The 17702-nt window shown below is 46.3% G+C and overlaps 1 protein-coding gene across 4 annotated transcripts; it reads right to left on the reverse strand.

The window, feature by feature from the left end:
* Nucleotides 1–897: 897 nt before the first annotated feature.
* Nucleotides 898–17469, reverse strand: LOC143766515 (uncharacterized). 4 transcript variants are annotated; one of them, XM_077254264.1, is made up of 8 exons: nucleotides 15553–15777; nucleotides 14421–14569; nucleotides 14112–14291; nucleotides 13906–14029; nucleotides 13725–13822; nucleotides 13102–13192; nucleotides 1839–3280; nucleotides 898–1756 (listed from the first exon to the last, which is right to left on the reverse strand). In XM_077254264.1, the coding sequence occupies exons 2-7, from the start codon at nucleotides 14496–14498 to the stop codon at nucleotides 1875–1877; spliced, it is 1977 nt and encodes a 658-aa protein (XP_077110379.1). In that variant the 5' UTR covers nucleotides 14499–14569; nucleotides 15553–15777; the 3' UTR covers nucleotides 898–1756; nucleotides 1839–1874. The 4 variants fall into 4 exon arrangements, with proteins under 4 accessions (XP_077110379.1, XP_077110376.1, XP_077110378.1 ...); XM_077254261.1 differs by lacking the exon at nucleotides 15553–15777 and adding an exon at nucleotides 17334–17469 and having other exon boundaries at nucleotides 898–3280; XM_077254263.1 differs by lacking the exon at nucleotides 15553–15777 and adding an exon at nucleotides 17224–17358 and having other exon boundaries at nucleotides 898–3280.
* Nucleotides 17470–17702: the final 233 nt, after the last annotated feature.

Consider the following 17702-nt stretch of genomic DNA (forward strand, 5'->3'; position numbering starts at 1 on the left):
CATAATGTAGCACAAAGCATGTAAAAGTGTATGGATGACAAAGTCAATCCAGAAAAAAAAAATTCTCAATGCTTATTTGGAGTGTTATAAACCACTGAAATGCTGCAAAAAGCAAGAGATATTCTATGGATAACATTATAGTCTATTCCCCCCCCAACCCCCCCCCAAAAAAAGAAAGGAATATGGTCAACTGCTGCTGCTATATATTTAGCAAAGGACTGCAAAGCACTAAGCCCCTGTATTCAGCCAATCACCATGCTCATGCAACTGTCCTACACTAGGCTAAGTGAAGAATGCATCTGATAAAAACAACAAAGCACAAGATTCGTCCTTACAATGACTGTTAATATGATGGTTCAACTTCAGCACCAGTAACAACACTAAAGGACTCTGATTCGTTATACTGTGCACACATAGGCCTGTACAATCACTCTCTTCCTCCAATAAGAACTGTCCCTGTGCTGTGCAATGGCGTCAGTGTGCTGAGCATGGTGGCACCTGTTCTTTTATAACCCCTGATTATAATTATATAATACGGCCAGCCAATAATAGTAATGCCACTACTGAGATGGCTACGGCATTACAGTGACTGGCAGGCAATCCCTGCATGTTTATTGGCTGTGTAACAGACACCAAACATGCAGAGTGGGGATTCAAACTTCAAATCCTTGCAACGGCTAATGCGAACCGAGTATTTCCAAGCACCCAGATACTCAAGTGATATCAGTATCACCGAGCACGTTCCCTCATTCCTAGTAATGATCTTTTCTCATTTTATTACATGACTATCTTATGTTTTTGTACATTTTGTCAATGACATATGTAGTGTCTCCCAGTTTTGATGGTCAACAAAATACGATTTTCTAGTAATTTATTTTTCACACTCTACTGTATGCATGATAATAGTATCTCTCTGTGTGGGATTTGTGATGTTTAAAAGGGGATGTCCACTACTTGGACAAACCCTTCTCACTGGAAAAGGAGAGATTGATCCAGCTTCTACTTTACAAATCCAAGACATGTTTAAAATGATGAATTCTTTATTTTATCAAAGCTAAAATATAGTTGTATCAAAAAGTCTTTCTTTCTTGGTTGAAACATGTAGGAAAAATGTATTTAAGGATCATAGGGAATATAGGGAAAAGACTAATAAAATACCAGATGCGTTTCGAAAGCAAGTGCGTTTTTAAACATGGTTCACTGTCTCCACTTTTGTCATGTCAAAAAATAAGAATAAGTCAGAGAGCAGCGGTGGCCCTGGCTTCCTGCTGATGTCCAATACATCCGAAGGCAGGAACAGTGAAGCCAGCGCTGATTTTGTAACAACTTCACATGAGCCCCGGGAACAAGAGTGCTAAACCCACTGGAACAACACAGTCACAGAAAGGGAGTATGAATATTTTTATTTGAAATAGGCCAAATATGAGGAATGCCAAGGGGTTTTCCTAGCAAAGGACAACACCTTTAAGAAATATATTTTTTGGTTAAAACATTTCCAACATTCTGAACATGAAAAAGGCTTCACCCCCTTTGTGGGTTCTCTGATGTATAATGAGATCTGATTTATGGTTAAAATATTTCCCACAATCTGGACAGGAAAAAGGTTTCTCCCCTGAGTGTGCTCTCTGGTGCCTATCCAAATCTGATTTCTGATTAAAACATTTCATACATTCTGGACATGGAAAAGGCTTCTCCCCTGTGTGGGTTCTCAGGTGGCTATTAAGATTTGCTTTCCAGTTAAAACATTTCCCACATTCTGAACAGGAAAAAGGCTTCTCCCCTGTGTGGATTCTCTGGTGCGTAACCAGACACGATTTCTGATTAAAACAATTTCCCACATTCTGAACATGAAAAAGGCTTCTCTCCTGTGTGAGTTATTTGGTGTCTAACAAGATTCCCTTTAAAGTTAAAACATTTCCCACATTCTGAACAGGAAAAAACTTCTCCCCTGTGTGGGTTCTCTGGTGAGTAACAAGCTCTGATTTCTGTGTAAAACATTTCTCACATTCTGAACATGAAAAAGGTTGATCCCCTGTGTGGGTTCTTTGGTGTCTAACAAAATTCCCTTTAAAGTTAAAACATTTCCCACATTCTGAACAGGAAAAAGGCTTCTCCCCAGAGTGGGTTCTCTGGTGCGTAATCAGAGCCGATTTCTGATTAAAACATTTCCCACATTCTGAACAGGAAAAAGGCTTCTCCCCAGAGTGGGTTCTCTGGTGCGCAACCAGAGACGATTTCTGATTAAAACATTTCCCACATTCTGAACAGGAAAAAGGCTTCTCCCCTGTGTGGGTTCTCTGGTGAGTAACAAGATCTGATTTCTGTGTAAAACATTTCTCACATTCTGAACATGAAAAAGGTTGATCCCCTGTGTGGGTTCTTTGGTGTTTAACAAAATTCCCTTTAAAGTTAAAACATTTCCCACATTCTGAACAGGAAAAAGGCTTCTCCCCAGAGTGGGTTCTCTGGTGCGTAACCAGAGCCGATTTCTGATTAAAACATTTCCCACATTCTGAACAGGAAAAAGGCTTCTCCCCAGAGTGTGTTCTCTGGTGTGTAACCAGAGACGATTTCTGATTAAAACATTTCCCACATTCTGAACAGGAAAAAGGCTTCTCCCCTGTGTGGGTTCTCTGGTGCGTAACCAGATACGATTTCAGATGAAAACATTTCCCACATTCTGAACATGAAAAAGGCTTCTCCCCAGAGTGGGTTCTCTGGTGCGTAACCAGAGACGATTTCTGATTAAAACATTTCCCACATTCTGAACAGGAAAAAGGCTTCTCCCCTGTGTGGGTTCTCTGGTGCTTAACCAGATACGATTTCAGATGAAAACATTTCCCACATTCTGAACATGAAAAAGGCATCTCCCCTGTGTGACTTCTTTGGTGTCTAACAAGATGTGATTTGTGCATAAATAATTTAACACACTTGGAACAAGAAAATCTTTTCTCCACCCTGTAAGTTTTTGGATGTTTAAGGAAAGAATTTTCGATGAGAAAACTGTTTCCATATTCTGAATATGAAAATGGCTTCTTTGATTTAGGAGTATTTCCGTGTTTAATGCTTATTTTGTGACTCTGATTTTCCTTAGTTGTTGCTAATGAATCAGAAGACAGGACCTGTTTCAAAGGATCAGATGGGAGACCTTTGCAGTGAAGGGATGATGGTATATCTGGAGTAAAGGCATTCACTTCAATTGTATCCTGTGGGATCTCAAAATTGTCCGATTTAAAAATTGAAGGTGTCAGCAGTCCCTCTGACCTCTTGGTACAGTCATCTGCCAAGATATAAACCAATTATTATTTATGAATAAAATATCTTTGAATGTCATTTAACATTTCTACTTAAACTGTCTGTAAAAATGGCAAATTATGTAAAAATATTGAATTCTTCACCAAGACAATGACAGCTCACAGTCTAATAGAAAATCTCATAGAATGAACCAGTGGAGCATAGTGTTCAACAGTTTGTTCATTCTGTCTCTCAAATATGGAATTAAAAGCCACAAAGAAAAGTTATGTTGACGAACATAATACCAATAAAAACTTCTATTCATCTCACACAAAAAAACAAAGTCCCCACTCAGGTCAACCATCTGTTAGCGAAAAAACAGTGGTTTCCACATTATTAGTTGCTCAAAGGCTCTTGAAAAGTAAAATTGCTTCCATTATCCAACACACTCTCCCAAAGTCAAATATCCCTCTCTGAGCCTGAGCCTTTCGTTGTGCCCAAACCACATTTAGCATCCATGTATTTGGCATTACTATAGTGAGAAGAACCCACTTAAATTCATGGTGTGTGTGTCTCCTGGAGCACAATCTGGGCACTATGTGTTGGGTAATAAAATGGTATATTTGCATTTTTCTCCTAAAAAAACAGGCACTACTTCGATAGATTATGTCACGGGGGTACTGGGTAGACTAAGGCTGGTTACCCGGGCCCCTGCGATATCCCTCAGACTAGGGAAAACCCTGTCTGTCCCTCTCCCAGAATTTACACTAATGGTGTGCTTGTCTGGGCCACCAGGCCTGACCCTGACTCCTGTTTCAGCCCTATGCTGAAACCTCCACCCGCCACCCAGTGATTAGACCACACACCAACCTCAACAGAAAGCACAGACAGGGAAAACTAAAAACGCACCGCGCCGCAGACACACAGGAAAACACTATAACGTGCACAGGGAAAAACAAATACAAATATAGGAAGGAGAAATATGACAAAGGATAATACACCACCAGATACGATATTTCTACTCCAAGACCACCACTTCAGACAGGAATCACTAGGCACAAGCTATCGGTGACGCCCAAAGTCCAGCAGAACTATTTAAAGGGAACCTGTCACCCCCAAAATCGCTGGTGAGGTAAGCTCACCGGCATCAGGGGTTTATCTACAGCATTCTGGAATGCTGTAGATAAGCCCCCGATGTTACTTAAAAGAGGAGAAAAAGACGTTATATTATACTCACCCAGGGGCGGTCCCGCTGCGGGGCGGTCCCGCTGCGGTCCGGTCGGATGGGTGTCTCCGGTCCGCTCCGGCGCCTCCCAACTTCATTCCATGACGTCCTCTTCAGGTCTTTACGCCGCGGCTCCGGTGCAGGCATACTTTGTCTGCCCTGTTGAGCAAAGTACTGCAGTGCGCAGGCACCGGGCCTCTCTGATCTTTCCGGAGCCGCGGCGTAAAGACCCGAAGAGGACGTCATGGAATGAAGATGGAAGGCGCCGGAGCGGACCGGAGACACCCATCGGACTGCAGCGGGACCACCCCTGGGTGAGTATAATCTAACGTCTTTTTCTCCTCTTTCAGGTAACATCGGCGGCTTATCTACAGCATTACAGAATGCTGTAGATAAGCCCCTGATGCCGGTGAGCTTACCTCACCAGCCATTTTGGGGGTGATAGGTTCCCTTTAAAGGCAGTGGGTGAGACCCAGCCTCCAACCTGAGTACCAGCTAAATTAACCCCAGACAACCTAGATAAAATCTAGTAGGTGCCAATGAGTGAATAGTGGACGAATGTGGAATTACCGCTGTCTGTCGGACGCCCTAGTGTGAATATCGTCCAACATGACAGATTAATTATCAGAGAGTTACAATTTCTAAAATGGAGTCATTTTATGGGGATTTCAACTGCTCTGGTTTTCTGAATTTTTTTCATATTAGGGCTTCTGCAGATGACGTGTCACATCTCTTTTCAGATCTGCTCCTAAGATGCCTGCTTTTGTCACCAGGTGTGTCCTTATCCACATGGCAGGCGGGGCTGGTTATGGAGTAAACGTTGAAACCAGAAGCTCTGGGCAATGTAGCCTCAATTTAGCCACTAAGATAAGGGTGCCTGGGGCAATTAGTGCAAACCAGTCTGGCAGTATGGGTGCATGTTCTGTCCAGCTGAAGTAATCTGCTCCCTGATTCCGCCAATTGGATAGCCCCATATTCTACAAAAGCTCAAAGCATATTAAGGAAGCTGCCAGATACAGCCTTGTTCTCGTCTGATTCAGTTCTCTATGCTCACCTCCCGGCTTGTGTATTTGTTTCCTGTTGTGATCCTAGCCTGTTTGTTGACTACTATTGCGTCTTCTGATTTTGTATTTTCTCTGCCTTACAGGTTCTGACCCGGCTACCTAACTATTGTTCTTCCCATGTTACACCACTGAACAGTGGGCAACACTATGGCCCAAGCCTGGGGGGGGGGTCTCTATGTGTCTGCAAAACTATTCCAGTAAGATCTGGATTCAAATAGCTAAATGGCACTCCCTTCCTTCTCAACCCTGAAATGTGCCCAGATAGTAGTGTACAACCATGTATAGAGTAATTTCAGAATCAAGAGAAGTTGTAAAATAATTTGTGAGGTCTATCTGTTTACTATTCCACTTTGTGAAAGTGGAAAAAACGGGGCTTATATTTTGCGAAAAATTCTAAAATTATCACCAAATAAAGTGACACACGTCAGATTTGAAAAATGGGCCCAGATTAGGAACACAAAGCTGGCTGCGGGAAATGGTTATCAGAGTATTTTGGACCCTAACTATTGTAGTCAAAAACTGACTATAGACAATACCACATCTAAAGAAATGATCAAATTCTTCATCAGTAAAGAATGAGTAACTAGTGGTGAAACCTCTCTGGAACAATTACAGAATGGGGCTTAGTGGTTCTTTGCAAACTAAACTATCGTAAGGATCAATATTTTCTGCCAGATGAGTTTCAAGAACAAATATTAGATAGTCAAAGAAAACACTAGAGAAAATATTAGTGCTCCCCATTTCAGGAGAGATTGTGCAGTAATGGAATTTATGACAAGGAGTGAATCCATGAAACCAGGTCTCGAGCCATGCCAACACATCTCCTGCAGGCGTGAGTAAATGTATATTACAGCCATCAGCCATGCACAGCTTAGAGATATATCATGGCACAGGTATAATGTGTTTTATGTAGTTTATCGCAATCCTATTTTAAAAGAAATTGAAGAGTCAGAATAAAGATAAACTGTTGTTATTGTACAGAAATTCACACTTGGCCTCACTGCACCTTTACTGTTGTCGATCATAAAAGTGAAGTTGGGCCTGAAAGACTGGACCTGGTCTTGTAGGGACCATATGAGCACATTCACCAGCACAGAAGGTAGAGAAGGTGGATTCATCCAATAAGATATCAGGGTTCTAGGAAGCCAACAGCATCATTACCCTCCGCTTTCTCTTACAAGCCCACTATAAAATTTTTCTTCAAGTGATTTTTTAACTTATCAGCACTAGAGTTGAGCGACTTTTACTTTTTTCAGATCGAGTCGGGTTTTGCGAAACCCGACTGTCAAAAGTCGGGTCGGGTGAAATCGGCCGATTATTGCGAAAAGTCGGGGGCCGACTGAAACACGAAACCCAATGCAAGTCAATGGGGAATCAAAGTCAGTGAGTGGAGGACAGGAAAACACCTACAGTGCCCATTTTAATGCCAAAAACATCAATTCTTATTCCTGAAGCTTGTCAATCTTAATTTACTTTATAATAATAGTTAGGCATTGAAAACTGGGGGTCATTTGGCTAAAGTTGTGGGGGGCTAGGGCTGGCTCAAGATTTTCGTGGGCCTAGGAAACGCGGAATACGTCATAGCGGTGGAGCAGGGGGAGGTAAGTTTTTCAACTTTGCAAGTACTGTGATCCTGAGCAAGCAGGGGGGACCCACTCGTTGGCACTGGCACAGGGCCCCTCATAGTACGGCGGTGTGTTTGACAGCGGGTGGCGCCTCCCACTGGCAGCGACACTTTTGCGTACTCTGAGGGTCCCTGTGCCAGTGATGTAGCCAACGAGTATATCCCCCCACCTGATGAAGGAACCTGCACTTTCATCTGCACCTTCCTCTTTGTCCCTGTGTAAGGTGGTATAGTATGCGGGAAGGCGAACCTGACTTTCAGCAGGGTCAGATTCTGGCTGTGTAGAGTGCAAGGGGAATGTAGTGGTCTGGGTCAATGTACCAGCAGACTCATCTAGCAGTGGCTGGGCAATGGGCAGGATGAGGAGGAAACACAGATATAGGCCCAAATAATAAAGTAAGCTAAATGCAGTTCAAAATTGGTAACAGGACTAAACAGGCAGCATTGCTTTGTTCAGTGGAGGAAAACTGTAATGAGTGGCTGACACAGTTAGTAGGCCCAAATAATAAAGTGGGCTAAATTTCTGCCAAAAAAATTGTTCATAAATAAACAGGTGGCATAGCTAGGTACAGGGGTGGGCTCTTCTGCTGAGTAGCAGACAGTGGTAGTAGGCGCAAAGTATTAACTGGTCTAAATGGAGGCCAGGGCCCCTGTATATTTTAACTATCATCTATTATTTCAACAAATTTGTATTGGCAGTGCCATTGAAGGATTTAATAGCACAGACTACACAGTGGTGGAGCAGGGAGAGGTAAATATTGCAAGTGGTAGAGCACTGTTCGAGCTGGGGGGGGAAACACTCTCTTGTGGGTGGCGGTACTGGCACAGGGCCCCTCATATTACGACGGTGTGTCTGATGTTGGTTGTGCACCACCATTATGTCACAGCTTTTACGTCAATATATCAGAGGGATCAACTCGTTACTTAGCTTACAGGTATCCCCCCCTATCTTTATTTCTCATTAAAACTTAACTCTTTATTAAAGATTTGAGATCTTTCTTTTATAAAGGCAGCTGGAGCAATTATCGTCAGCTTGTTAACTAGGCCAAGTGTTCTGATAATATTAACAAAATGCTGTATTACAAAACTTCCCTAGGTTAAGTTGGTACCTACTGTATCTATCAGCTGCCTTTATAAAAGAAAGATCTAAAATACTGCACACATATCTCTCCTCTTTCTCACCTACCTATTCATCATCTACCTCACTCCCTGCCACTATAGGGCCCAACAGGGTGAGCAGGGAGAGCCGTCGAGGAGCGGGGGCGCCAGTGCGCAGGTTTAGGGTGCCAACCTCCGCTGGTAGGTAGGTTGAGGTAGGCCAGTTTAGGGGTAGGCACTCCCCCTGGTTGTTTTCTTATTTGGGTGTTGGTATGATGCTAATTATTGAAGTTATTATTGTGCACCACCACCGTCAAAGACACTTCATTGTACTATGAGGGACCCTGTGCCGTCGCCCAAGAGTGGGCCCACCCACCTGTCCAGGCAAACGGCACTCGCACGGGTGCTTGCGCCAGGTGGTGACCACATCCCTGTGTGGGGAGTCAGCCCATTTAGGGAGGTATAAAAATGGCCTATGGTGGACATTCAGCAGCTGCAAATGGAGGAATTGGAGAAGTCAGTAAGAGGAGGCCAAAAGCAAGACATTTTTCAGGCAAGCTACGTGTCAGCAGGCGAAGGTGGGGCAAAATAATTTGAAATCCATGATTGGGTCATTTTAATGAATGTTAGATCATCAACATTTCGGGTTGCCAGAAGTGTCCTTTTTCCGGTCAGGATTGAACTAGCAGCACTGAAGACTCTTTCTGATAGCACACTAGCAGCTGGGCAAGCAAGCTCCTGTAATGCATATTCTGCTAATTCAGGCCAGGTGTCTATTTTAGATGCCCAGTAATCAAAGGGGAATGACCTGTGAGGGAGAACATCGATAAGGGAGGAAAAATAGTTAGAAACCATACTGGACAAATGTTGTCTCCTGTCACTTTGAATTGATGCTGCAGTACCTGTCGGGTCAGCAGTCATTGCGAAATCACTCCACAACCTGGTCATAAAACCCCTCTGTCCAACGCCACTTCTGATTTGTGCACCTCTAACATCTCTGCCATGTTGCCCCTTACGGCTCGTGTGAGAACCATCACCGCCGCTGTGTGCTGGGAATGCCTGAACCAAACGGTCTACAAGAGTGGCTTGTTTGGTAGCCAACATTTGCTCAAGGTTCTCATGTGGCATGATATTTTGCAATTTCCCTTTGTAGCGTGGATCCAGGAGGCAGGCCAACCAGTAATCGTCATCGGTCATCATTTTGATAATGCGGGGGTCCCTTTTTAGGATACGCAAGGCATACTCAGCCATGTGGGCCAATGTTCCAGGTGTCAATTCACTGCTTGTGCTGGGTTGAGGAACACTTTCTTGCAAATCAACATCACTTGTGTCCCGCAAAAACCCTGTACCTGACCTTGCAACGCCACCAGTTTCTATTGCCCCCTGAGAAGCATCTTCCTCCCATAAATATTCATCCCCATCATCCTCCTTCTCCTCCTCTTCGCCCACCACCTCGTCCAGGAGAGTTCCCTGAGCAGACAATGGCTGACTGTCATCAAGGCTTCCCTCCTCCTCGGCTGCAGACGCCTGCTCCTTAATGTGCGCCAAACTTTGCATCAGCAGACGCATAAGTGGGATGCTCATGCTTATGATGGCGTCGTCTGCACTTACCAGCCATGTGCATTCCTCAAAACACTGAAGGACTTGACAGAGGTCTTGTAGCTTCGACCACTACACACCAGACAACTCCATGTCTGCGATTCAACTACCTGCCCATGTATGTGTATCCTCCCACAAATTAATTACAGCACGCCTCTGTTCACACAGTCTCTGAACCATGTGCAGTGTGGAATTCCACCTTGTTGCAACGTCGATTATTAGGCGGGACTGGGGAAGATTCAGAGACCGCTGATGGTTCAGCATATGGCTGGAGTGTACGGGCGACCGGCGGATGTGCAAGCAAAGTCTTCGCACCTTCAGCAGGGCTGGTAACTCCGGATAATTTTTGAGGAAGCACTGCACCACCAGGTTCAAGGTGTGAGCCAGGCAAGGTATGTGTTTCAGTTCTGAAAGGGCTATGGCAGCCATAAAATTCCTTCCGTTATCACTACCTTGCCTGCCTCAAGATGTACACTGCCCAGCCATGACTGAGTTTCTTGCTGCAAGTACTCGGCCAGTACTTCCGCGGTGTGTCTGTTGTTGCCCAAACACTTCATTTGTAACACAGCCTGCTGATGCTTACCACTAGCTGTTCGATAATGGGACACCTTGTGTGCAACACTGGCAGCTGCGGATGGAGTAGTCGTGCGACTGCGCTATGTGGACGAGCTTTCGCTTCTGGAAGAGGAGGAGGAGGAGGAGGGGTGGCGAACGCCTACAGCCAACTGTTTCCTAGACCGTGGGCTAGGCAGAACTGTACCACTATGGCTGTCCCCTGTGGACCCTGCATCCACCACATTAACCCAGTGCGCCGTGAAGGACACGTAACGTCCCTGGCCATGCCTACTGGTCCATGCATCTGTGGTGAGGTGCACCTTTCCACTGACTGATTGCCTCAGTGCATGGACAATGCAGTCTTTGACATGCTGGTGGAGGGCTGGGATGGCTTTTCTCACAAAGAAGTGTCGACTGGGTAGGTCATAGCGTGGTACTGCGTAGGCCATCAGGTCTTTGAAAGTTTCGCTTTCAACCAACCGGTAGGGCATCATCTCTAAAAAGAGATTAGTATAGAAATGTGGGCGTTCAAACCCTGTGTACGCGGATGAGAGGATGAGTACTTTCTTTTCCTAACAAGATTCTCTTGTAGGGTGAGCTGGACTGGAAAGCTGCATATAGTGGAACTAGCGGTGGTGGTGGTGGTGGACATGGCGGATTGAGAGAGGGTTGCTGATGGTATTCTTGATATTGGCCTACATACAGTGTTTCCTACCAAGAACCTTGTGATTCACTGACTGCTTTGGCCTTGTGACGATACCTCCACGTTTGCTGCTGGTGGTGTCCTAACCGGTGGGCTTACAGTGAGGGAAGCAATGTAGCGTTGCTAGCTACCTTCATTCTGAGCAGGTGCACCAACGGTACGGGACGTTTGGTAGTTAGTCCAGGCTTGCAAGTGCATGCTGGTTAAATGTCTAAGCACGCACGTTGTATTTAAATTTTGAAGATTCTTCCCTCTGCTAAAGGTCTTTGATCATAACTTTGCACTGATCATTCGGACCTTGGTTAAAAAAATTGCCACACTGCACTCTTCCTACTATTGAATACCTTTTCAGGCATTGCACGCTGTGCTACTTTGACCGGATGGCCACGCTGTCCTAAAACTGTTTATGTTTTTGACAAACGTTTTTGGCTTGATACGGGCCTGACAGATGACAGCTGTTGCGATGTAGATGGCTGCTGCGGATCATCCTCCTCCGCTTCAGAGCTACTGCCAGCGGCACCCTCTTCCCCCAATGGCTGCCAATCTGGGTCAACAACTGGGTCATCTATAACCTCCTCTTCAATGTCATGTGTTCCTTCCTCTGTGTCACCGTGTAAGGTGCTATAGCGTTTTTTTCCTACTCCCAGATAAGGGAGCCTTCGAGGCCTTGTGTAGCCAGACGACGACTCAACACCTCCAGCCTTAGGTGCTTTTGTGCTTTTCCCCACTACCACCAGATGCACCTCCACCACCACCACCACCATCAGTACCAGCTGGCAACCTACGCCCACGGCCTCTTCCACCAGACTTCCTCATTTTTTGGAAAATCTAACCAAACTAACAACCATTATATCGTACTGTAAAACAAGGGAGAAGGTGTATATAAACTTGTTGAGAATTTGAATCTCACTTTTTTTGGGGGGGGACTGAACCAAAACTCAGGCCCAGTGTATAAAACAACACAATGTAAGTGGCAGAAAGTGGCTGGAAGATATATTAAAAAATACAAGGACTGTAGTACAATTTCAATCTCCCTACAATGATCTCTGGACAAGTATGGCAGCAATAAAAAGGACTGCTGCACACAAAAGTGTGGACAAATAAACAAGATAACTGTGCAGAAAGGAGCAACAGGATTTTTGCTTTTAAAAAAGCAGTTGGTTTGCACAGCAGCGGTGCAAACAGCAATGCAGCTATCAGGGAGCCTAATAAGCTACAGAGCTGATACACAAAAATATAGCCTCCACTGTCCCTGCAAAAAAAAGGTGGTGTTGGACAGTGGAAATCGCTACAGCACAAGCAGTTCGGGGGTTAATCTTCCCTCTCTAATATCCCTTCTTCTGATGAAGCTCCAGCAACCTCTCCCTATGCTAAGATCGGCAGAAGTAAGATGGCGGTCGGCGTGCATGCCCCTTTATAGCCCCTGTGACGCCGCAGAAAGCAAGCCAATCACTGTCATGCCCTTCTCTAAGATGGTGGGGACCGAGACCTATGTCATCACGCTGCCCACACTCTGCGTCCTCCTTCATTGGCTGAAAAATGGCGCTGAACGCGTCATACGAAACGCGACTTTTGCGCGCTGATCGCCGACTTCATGGCCGATCCCACACTAGGATCGGTTTGGGTTTCATGAAACCCAACTTTGCCGAAAGTCAGCGATTTTTGAGTTTGTCCGATCCGCTTCACTCAACCCTAATCAGCACATTCTACGTATGAGGTTATTTGTCTTTGTAGTTTACAGATCTGGGCGGGTAACGGTTAGAATTTCCTAATTTCAGGGGGTATGTGGATCCTCCAGGCTATAGGTACTACAAAAAATGGATTTTAATGCCCAAAGTCATTTGAAAAGTTTTGGATTTTAGAGAAAGCTGTGGTCTAGAGACAAAATGGTGATCACACGATTGTGATTTGGCCAGACTACACCACCGATAAAGCAGCCACAGCCGGTGACTAAGAAGAATCTGTGACTTCTCTGTATTTAGTGGTGGTTACTACTCACCTGGGTAGTCATATGTAGGAATCTCCTCTTTACACCACTCATCACCCCTCACATATGTCTCTGTAGTATTAATATGGGTCAGATCTTCACCCTGAAACAAATATTGTAAATGTCACAGACAGATGGAGAAGTCACATCTATGATCAGCTCTAATCCTGCCATCTCCACCGTTCTCATTATACAACATATAATAGGCAGGAAGGAGGGACAGGGAGTCTTCATGTGGGTAGTATCCAGCTGGAATCTAAGCGAGTTTGTTAGCATGTGTCTGGTGGGTGCCAAACCTGCTGGTGCAGTCAGCAAACGAAGGAAAATATATGTTTACGGCACATCGACCAGTTAGAATGAAAGAAGTTTATTTGGACAGGATTTTAAAAAAAAAGCAATAAAAACAACCTGATGTGTTTCTGGCGTAAAGGTGCTCCCTTAGTCAGGTTGTTTTATTGTTTTATTTTTAATCATGTCCAAATAAACTTCTTTAATTTTAACTGGTCAGTCCTTTCCTTTTCCAAAACATATAATACTGGAGGATAAAACTGAGACTGAGATAAGACTGAGCACAAGACCTTCACAGTCGTCTACATATCAGAAGGGAGATTTCATAACACCTTCTCTCCATCTACCTGATGATCCTGAGGAGCATTGGGATCTTCTTCTTTACAGTCCTGTGGAAGAAGAGGACGGGGACATCTCTCTGGTGTTGTCCTCTTACTGGATAGATCTGGAGGAAACACACACAGGGACTGAATTCATTCTTTACATACAGATAATTATAGGCCGTGTGTATTTAGTCCTGTCTATTACCTGGTGATGTGAGGGGCTGGGGAACCTCCATCATGACGTCCTTGTACAGATCTTTGTGTCCTTCTAAATACTCCCACTCCTCCATGGAGAAATAGACAGCGACATCCTGACACCTTATAGGAACCTGACACACACAATGATACCGTCATCCCCCGAAACCTTCACAGTGTTACTGTATAATGTCCCAGCATTCCCAGCAGTGTCACCTCTCCAGTCAGCAGCTCAATCATCTTGTACGTTAGTTCTAGAATCTTCTGGTCATTGATGTCCTCATGTATCAGGGGGTGAGGTGGAGGCCCTGTGATTGGGCTCAGGGGTCTTCCCCATCCCTCAGACACAGGGCCCTGACAGCGATCACTAGAGGTCTTCTTCACTACTGTGTAATCCTGGTTATGGAGAGACACATTAATAAATCTCACTACAGACATTTCCAGAGTCCTCACCTCTCCAGTTCTGTCCATCTGTTATTCCCATAGATAAGAATGATGTAATGTGACGTCATCAGAATCTCTCACCCCTCCAGTAAGCCGGAAGAGGATCTCTAGGGTGAGGTGTAATATCCTCTCCGCCATCTTGTCTCTGTCCATATCCATCCTTGAGGGGTAAATCAGGAAATTCTCTTATACAGAAGATCTTCAATGAGAGGATCCGATATTGTAGAGACCTGAATGAGAATTAGATGAGCCGATGTAACATCATAAAAATCCTGTGTAATAATACAATTACTGGAGATAATAAGGACAAACATATCAGGAAATAGAACGTGTAGATGTTGTATTCTCTAGTCTTGTATGGACTGGAACATAGGTTGAATTTCTTACTAAGACATCTCCTCCATGCTCCCAATCTCTGGCTATGTTACTCACTGCTTTGGCAACTGATTGGCTGTAGGAATCACAAGATTATTAGGATTGACCAGGAAATACGGAGATTGGCGGGGACCCAATGGTATTGTTATTATTTTACAACATTCAGCTTTTTTCCTGACATCTAATAAAACCTATATATTTAGGCCACAGACAACAAGCAGTTTCTCCCTCGGAGTCGGCAGCTGAATACGTTCCTCATAGACTCATCTTCCATAACGCTAATTCTCGTCTCATTTACCGACCCTGGAATCGGCATTAGTAATACTGCAGGAGATATTCATTACACGTGACAGGAGAAATAACGACTTCATGATGAGGACGACATCTTCATCTTCTACTACGGCTCTAGGAACATATTTGTCCAGAGTCGGTCACTGACTCCATCCCCACCGGCCTCTATATGAAGGTTTCCTGACAATACTGTGTGGAGGCCCCGTACTATGAGAGTAATACAGGTTTCCTTGGTTCCCGTCTTTCATAGTCGTTTGTATCTATCAGCGGAAAAGGAACAAAACCATTGTGATTCTTATAAGGAGACAACACAAAACCCCCTAAATATAACATTTTACAACAACCCCACAATCTGTGACTCTTCAGGGTAAATCGCTCTCTCCCCATTGGATTAGAGCTGATAATATGAAGCTAAAGGGACTAAACAGACTTTCTGTCACCTCCATAAAGGGGCACTTTTCTGTGTTTGTCAGAACTGTCCGAGGATTATTAGAGGTGACAGTTTCCCCCAATTAGAAGGGACACCTGTGGATATTGGGGTCTTTACCTGCTACAGTTCTGGTGTAGACCCTCCACCCGCAGAGCCGCACACCACACAGAGAATAATGGAGCCTCCGACACCGACCTCCACCTGCAGAGCCGCACTCCACACAGAGAATAATGGAGCCTCCAGCACTGACCTCCACCCGCAGAGCCGCACTCCACATAGAGAATAATGGAGCCTCCAGCACCGACCTCCACCCGCAGAGCCGCACTCCACATATAGAATAATGGGGCCTCCAGCACCGACCTCCACCTGCAGAGCCGCACTCCACATAGAGAATAATGGGGCCTCCAGCACCGACCTCCACCTGCAGAGCCGCACTCCACACAGAGAATAATGGAGCCTCCAGCACCGACCTCCACCTGCAGAGCCGCACTCCACATAGAGAATAATGGAGCCTCCAGCACCGACCTCCACCCGCAGAGCCGCACTCAACATAGAGAATAATGGAGCCTCCAGCACCGACCTCCACCCGCAGAGCCGCACTCCACATAGAGAATAATGGGGCCTCCAGCACCGACCTCCACCCGCAGAGCCGCACTCCACATAGAGAATAATGGGGCCTCCAGCACCGACCTCCACCCGCAGAGCCGCACTCCACATAGAGAATAATGGAGCCTCCAGCACCGACCTCCACCCGCAGAGCCGCACTCCACATAGAGAATAATGGAGCCTCCAGCACCGACCTCCACCCGCAGAGCCGCACTCCACATAGAGAATAATGGAGCCTCCAGCACCGACCTCCACCCGCAGAGCCGCACTCCACATAGAGAATAATGGGGCCTCCAGCACCGACCTCCACCCGCAGAGCCGCACTCCACATAGAGAATAATGGGGCCTCCAGCACCGACCTCCACCCGCAGAGCCGCACTCCACATAGAGAATAATGGAGCCTCCAGCATCGACCTCCACCCGCAGAGCCGCACTCCACATAGAGAATAATGGAGCCTCCAGCACCGACCTCCACCCGCAGAGCCGCACTCCACATAGAGAATAATGGAGCCTCCAGCACCGACCTCCACCCGCAGAGCCGCACTCCACATAGAGAATAATGGAGCCTCCAGCACCGACCTCCACCCGCAGAGCCGCACTCCACATAGAGAATAATGGAGCCTCCAGCACCGACCTCCACCTGCAGAGCCGCACTCCACATAGAGAATAATGGAGCCTCCAGCACCGACCTCCACCCGCAGAGCCGCACTCCACATAGAGAATAATGGAGCCTCCAGCACCGACCTCCACCCGCAGAGCCGCACTCCACATAGAGAATAATGGAGCCTCCAGCACCGACCTCCACCTGCAGAGCCGCACTCCACATAGAGAATAATGGAGCCTCCAGCACCGACCTCCACCCGCAGAGCCGCACTCCACATAGAGAATAATGGAGCCTCCAGCACCGACCTCCACCTGCAGAGCCGCACTCCACAGAGAATAATGGAGCCTCCAGCACCGACCTCCACCCGCACAGCCGCACTCCACATAGAGAATAATGGAGCCTCCAGCACCGACCTCCACCCGCAGAGCCGCACTCCACATAGAGAATAATGGAGCCTCCAGCACCGACCTCCACCCGCAGAGCTGCACTCCACATAGAGAATAATGGAGCCTCCAGCACCGACCTCCACCTGCAGAGCCGCACTCCACATAGAGAATAATGGAGCCTCCAGCACCGACCTCCACCCGCAGAGCCGCACTCCACATAGAGAATAATGGAGCCTCCAGCATCGACCTCCACCCGCAGAGCCGCACTCCACATAGAGAATAATGGAGCCTCCAGCACTGACCTCCACCCGCAGAGCCGCACTCCACCTATATGGCTGCACTGTGCACACAGGACCTGTGATGAGGTCACAGGAGAGGAGGAGTCAGGGGTCACATGATCAGGGGCCTCAGTGTATGCAGGACTCTGCTGTGCTGGTTGTCATGGTGCTGGAAGAGGGGAAGTTTATGTGTGGGGCCAGGAGGGGTTTACAGTGTGGATATAGCAGAGTCGTGTGTGTACGAGGTGTATAGAGCGGAGCCGTGTGCGTATGAGGTTTACGGAGAAGCATCGTGTGTGTGTACGAGGTGTACGGAGCGGAGCCGTGTGTGTATGAGGTGTATGGAGCGGAGCCATGTGTGTACGAGGTGTACGGAGCGGAGCCGTGTGTGTA

The sequence above is a fragment of the Ranitomeya variabilis genome, chromosome 4 (assembly GCF_051348905.1).
Source record: "Ranitomeya variabilis isolate aRanVar5 chromosome 4, aRanVar5.hap1, whole genome shotgun sequence".
Classification (NCBI taxonomy): Eukaryota; Metazoa; Chordata; class Amphibia; order Anura; family Dendrobatidae; genus Ranitomeya; species Ranitomeya variabilis.